Source organism: Carlito syrichta, unplaced genomic scaffold (genome assembly GCF_000164805.1).
Source record: "Carlito syrichta isolate Samal-C Ts95f unplaced genomic scaffold, Tarsius_syrichta-2.0.1 Scaffold92074, whole genome shotgun sequence".
NCBI classification, from domain to species: Eukaryota; Metazoa; Chordata; class Mammalia; order Primates; family Tarsiidae; genus Carlito; species Carlito syrichta.
This window is the reverse complement of record NW_007036170.1, coordinates 36,749-42,825: the sequence shown is the minus strand read 5'-3', so window position 1 is coordinate 42,825 and position 6,077 is coordinate 36,749. Positions and strand designations below refer to the sequence as shown.

Sequence of the window (6,077 nt, the reverse complement as noted above, 5' to 3'; positions counted from 1 at the left end):
TCAGGCATATAAGTACTTAGTATGTACTAGCTCTATAGCCATTTTCACTAATTAGTCATAAAGAGTACTACTGCCCTTGATAATAGTAATATTTAATAATTGATATCTAAGATTATTGAATAGTTTCTTTATATGCATTCATTTTACAGTAAAAATTAAACAATCCAATAAAAAGTCAGGCTAGAATAAAAAACACAATCCAACTTTAGATTCTGGGAAACAAGTAGGTTGAAAATAAAAGAATGAAATAACAGGCATATGCAAATGGCCACCATTGGAAAGCTGAGTGATGAAGCCAATATCAGACACATAGACATAAAGAAGGACATTTTATAGTGATGAAAGGATCAATTTGTCAGCAGGATATGGCAGTTATAACCATATGTAAACCTAGTACCAAAACAGCAAAATACATGAAGCAAACTGACAGAAATGCAGGGAGAACTAGACAATTTAACAGTAATAGTTGGATACTTCAATGTTTCACTTTCAATAATGAATAGAACAGCCAGACCAAAGATCAGGAGGAAATGGAAGACTTGGCTAATACTATGAAACAATTAGACCTAACAATATCTACAGAACATGCCACTTGACAGTAGAATATATACTCTTCTCTGGTACACATAAAACATTCTCCAGGCTAGATCATACACTAGACTATAAAATAGATCTCAATAAATTAAAAAGGGTAGAAGTAATGCAAACTATGTTTTTCAGCTATAGTGAAATAAGATAGAAATCAATAGCAGAAAAGAATTGGGAAACTCATAAATATGTGGTAATACTCCTAAATAATATTTGTGTCAAAGAAGAAATTAAAAGACCAATGAAAGTAATGAAAATAAGGATCAGCATACCAAAAACTTACAGGGTGCAGCTAAGGCAAAACTTTTAGAGCATTTATAGTGTCTATTTTAAAAAAGAAGAGAGACTTGCCTGGGCAACATAGTGAGACCCTATCTACAAAAAAAAAAAAGAAAAGAAAAAAAAGAAAGACAAACCATAAAAAATTTGTACATGACTGTTTCAAATTATTCATAATCACCAAAAAGTGAAAACAATCAAAATGTCATCAACTGACAAATACATAAATGTGTTATATCTATAAAGTAGAACATTAATTGGCCAGAAAAGGAAATAAAGAACCAATACATGCACATGGGTGAACCTTGAAAACACTATGCCAAGTGAAAGAAATCAGTCACAAAAAATATATATGATTCCATTAATATGAAATGTCCAGAACAGAGAAATCTATACAGATGGGAAGTAGAATACTGTTTACTTAGGGCAGAGGAGAATGGAGTATGGATAGAGGAATGCCAGAGTGTGGAGTTTCTCTATGAGGTAATGAAATGTTCTAAAATTGACTGGCAATGGCTGCACAAATCAATGAATATGCTAAAAATCACTGAATTTACACTGTAAATGCGTCAGTTGGTATATGGATTATGTATCGATTAAGTTGTTTTAAAAAGGATTGAGAAAAATTGTTGTCGGTAGCTTTAAATACATATGAGTTAAACATATTTGAGAGAATTTGTACATTCAGTTTTAGCCAATAATAATATTATTACTAAGCATAAAAGTTTAGTTTTTCTTATCTTTAGCCAACTTAAGTTGTATTTTTGTCTGAATATTATCAAAGAAAACTCTATCATTTATACTTAATGTTCAGAATATTTTATATTTCAATTTAGCTTTTGTAATGAACTATTTCAAAAGTCTATATACAATTTCAAGGAGTAATTGGACTAGAGTTTATGTAATAATTCTCACTATGTCCTGTAAGAAGCTGTCAAACTATTTTCCAAAGTGGTTGTACCATTTTGCACATCCTCTTGAAATACACAAGAGTTGCAGTTGCTCTATATCTTTGCTAGCACTCTGTATTGTACTTTTAAAAAATTGAATTGGGAAAATGTTAATTAATAAGCATTCAGATATACTTTACAGTGACAACTGCCATACTAAAATTGTAAAATTTTAAATCTTTTTCTTAAAAAAGTGAGTGATTTTTTTTCTCTTGGAAACATAGCAACACAACCATAAGTATCTAAGCAAGTGTTTACATTTCATGTCTGTAATAAGGTAGACTGTGAACTTCTTTTATCTTTAAACTTAAGCAAAAATTTCATGTGATAATTTTCAGAAGTGTCAAATTTTTGAAGTGCAAACTTATAAAATTCTATAGTTGTATCTCTTTTTTGCTTTGAGTATACCTGACTTGAGAATACAGACAATTTTTCCTTTCTTAATTCCTTGAAAAAAATATTTCTGAAATAAGTCTTGTGTCTTCTCTGTGAATGGGTTGTTTTCAAGAGACCATCAGCTTTGTGCTTGGTTTCTCACAGTTGATACAAGTTTATCAAAAACATTAAAATATAATTTACAAAGAAAAACTTGTTTTTCAAAGGTTGCAAGAACAGGAAAGAAATAGCTTTTTTAATGTACATAAACACAAACATTTAAAGCTAGTCACACTGCCAGTAAATCTAATATAGTATCAAAAGTTCTATAAAAATGAACAAAAGATGCATGTTCACTTTCATTGCTCCCATAGCAAATGGAAATCTGCATGAAAATTGCGCTGCAGCAGTTTGTTGGTTCTAGTGTAAGAGTTCAGGTCCTTTTGTATGTTTTGCTCACTAATGTCCACATTCCAGATGAACTCAATTCCAAAGACAGAAATCAGGGAAAAGACTCCATAAAGCAAAGCACAAGGACACGCTACTACAAGTTGCTATCCTTCCATGACTAATGCAGAAATAAATATCTTGGAAACAGAAAAGCTAGACCATCCAACAATCTCAGCAGTGAGAATGACTCCTACCATTCCTTACAAAGAAAATATCATTGCGAAGCTGCAAAGTAAAATCATGAGCAGAAGACAATGTCCAAGGACACTTGCTACACAACCAAACAAAACACCTGCCATGCTCATTAAATTTAATTAAAAAACATTCCTAGACATCCAATTGCATGGATCCCACATACATAGCCAAGCTGGATTTTGCCAGCCAGTCACAATGTGGCTCCAGAGGCAAGACAAAAAACCATTGGTCCTGTCAAATCGGTTTCATCTGTGACACTTCCACCTGCTACTTTTAATGAATGTAACACTGTTCGTGTTTTTTGTCAGATGTGGTCAAGATTGATACCTAACTCTTCTAATAAAGGTGGCTCATCCTCAAAGTTGTTTCCATAGGAGGGCTGAGGTGAAGCTAGAGTATGTGCCTGAGTTGGCTGGAAAATCTGCCAGGGTATGGCCATTGTGGCTGCATCATGTCATGTCTGGAGCAACACATTGGCCTTGCTGTGAGTAGTCATAGTCAACATACTGTTTGCGGTAGAGTATTCCATTTCCTCCATACTTATAAGACTGCTGTGATAGATCATCGATGCTATAACCTGTCGGTAGGAACTTAAGTTTTCAAAGTTTAACATTGTAAATTATCAAACTCAACAGCAGTGGCTCCAGCAGCCCTAAATAACCCCCAAACTCAGTCTCAGAGTCTGAACTCACCCCCTGTATTGTTATTTTATTTTTTTTAGTTGGAGTCTCACTCCCACTCCCAGGCTGGAGTGCAGTGGCATGTTCATGGCCACCCCAGAGTTCTGGCGATCCTTCTGCCTCAGCCTTCCAAGTAGCAGGAACTACAAGTGTGCACTACCACGCCTGGTTAATTTTAAATTATTGTAGAGAGGAGGTCTCGCCAAGTTATCTGTGGGCTCAGGTAATCCACTCAGTCTCTAAAGTGCTAGGATTATAGGCTGAGCCACTATACTCCAGTCTGGGTGACAGAGTGAGACTCTGACAAAAAAAAAGCATTCTCATCTTACAGTTCCTTCATCAGATATGAGATTTATAAAATATTTCACAAAAAATTGTGGCTTTAAAAGTTTTTTAACAGTATGTTTAGAATAACTGACTTTTTTATTTTTTGAATTCCAATTTATTAACTATTTATTTATTTGATTTATTTGCTAATTTTGTTTTCAGAGACTATTTCTGTGCAGTAGGAAATAGGGACATTTTGAAGAATTTTGAGCAGGGAGCAATATACTGAAAGAGACATTAAAACCAAAATTTGCTTGATTGTAGACAACAATATAAATAGAAGTAGAAATAAATCCAGGAGTAAGAAAAAGCAGCTGTTACAATAAACTACGTGTGAAATAAATGATGACTTGGATAAGCATAGTACCAAATAGAATTATAATTATTAAAATTTCTTCTCTCTGAAAGGATGTGGCAAAAAGGGAACACTTCTACACTGTTGGTGGGAGTGTAAACTAGTACAACCTCTGTGAACAAAAGTTTGGTGATTCCTAAAAGATCTAAAAATTGACCTCCCATATTACCCTGCAATGCCTAGAGGAACTCAAATCACTCTGTAAAAAAGATATCTGCACATGCATGTTTATTGCAGTATTGTTCACTATAGAAAAAACATGGAACCAACCATGCTGCCCATTGAAAGAAGATTGGATTTAAAAAAAAAAAGTGGAACATATACATGATGGAATACTACACAGCCACAAAGATGGACAAAATTATGAACTTCACTGCAACTGGGATGGACTTAGAGTCTATAATACTGAGTGATCTATCACAGAAACTAAGAACTGAGTATTACATGTTTTCACTCATAAGCGAATCCTGAACAATAATCATAATACTATAAGAAAAGAATTGACAGTAGTGGGAAACTGCTGGGGGAGGGGTGGGATTGGCAGTAGTGGGAAACTGCCAAGGGAGGGGGGCACACTTCATTAGCAAGGTTACCTGCATAATGAACACTTGTATACCTAACCCTGAATTGTACCCCACATCTTTAAAATTAAAAATTTTTTTTAAAAATTCTTCTCTCAGCTTAACCAGAATGTGCTAGTGATTGAACAGACTTTCTTATGACCAGGGTTAGATGACTCCGCAGGACAATCAGGAGACCTCTGGCTGGCAACATGACCAGGCTCAACTTCCTTAATCTCATCTGGTCTGTTTCTCAAATGTCCTTCCTTTTTTTGTACTATGATTTCTCATTCCATCAGGAAATATAAATTTTGTAGGATACAATTTAGCCAAAATGCTGATATCTATTTGCTATATCACAAACCACCTCAAAGTTTAGGGTCTCAAAATAACCATCATTTACTGAGGTCATGTTTCTCAAGATTGACCATTTGGGCTGTGATCAGCCAGGTGGTTCTTCTGGTTTCTTCTGTGTCTGGTGGATGGCCTTGACAATCATGGCTTAACTCTCAAATGACCTGGTGCTTTGGCTACGATGGGTTGACCCTGTTCCATATCTTCTTGCAAGCGCCACTAGGCAGTTCTGGGCTATGTGCTCAGTAGTGGACAGGGTTCCAAGAGAGCTGAAGCCTGTGAGGTTTAAGGCCCAGGTTCAGCGTTTGCTGGGTCTTCTTTTATTGGACAAAATAAGTCAAAGACCAGATTCATGAAGCGCATACAGAGAGGAACAATTGTGGCTATTTTTGCAAACAATCTATTTCAGTGCCTGTCTTCTAACCTGAGAGATGATCATTTTTGTGGCATGCCTTGGAAAGAAAAGCATCAGAGAAACCCCTTTTCTGGGAGTTGAGGGTGAAGGAATGATTTCTAAGATAAGCTTCTACTATATTCATTGTTGCAGGATCTGGGAGTCTTAAAAATGAACCAGAATTAGGATATAAAGTAGAAATCTCAATTCCTGATGTCTGCTTCCCAAAAAGATAAGAAATAGTGGCATTATCAAGTGCAGCACTTTACTGCAAATATTAACCACCAACAACTGACCCTCTTGGGGATTTGCTATTTAGTTATGTACTGGAAACTGTGCCTGTAATTGTCAACAGTTTTGTTATCTATGAAATTATCTTCCTTTTAGCTGTGCTGGGCTTTCAGATGCATTAATGTAGCTTGATATCTCTTCCTGTGACTTCTGTAATTAAAAGCTTGTTGGATTAAGAAATAATATATCTAAGCACCGGTAATAAAGCCTGCTAATAATTAGGAGAGAAACATCAGCAAGGAGCAACATCAACCAGATATGAGGGATCTTCTGGCCAGG

At 35.2% G+C, this 6,077-nt stretch overlaps 1 protein-coding gene across 1 annotated transcript; it reads right to left on the bottom strand.

Annotated features, from left to right (window-relative positions):
• Positions 1-2,551: 2,551 nt before the first annotated feature.
• Positions 2,552-3,406, bottom strand: LOC103262247 (protein YIPF5). Its single transcript, XM_008059878.1, is given in 3 exon segments — positions 2,552-2,958; positions 2,961-3,260; positions 3,263-3,406. Coding segments are annotated over 3 exon segments (756 nt in total). The 5' UTR covers positions 3,312-3,406.
• Positions 3,407-6,077: the final 2,671 nt, after the last annotated feature.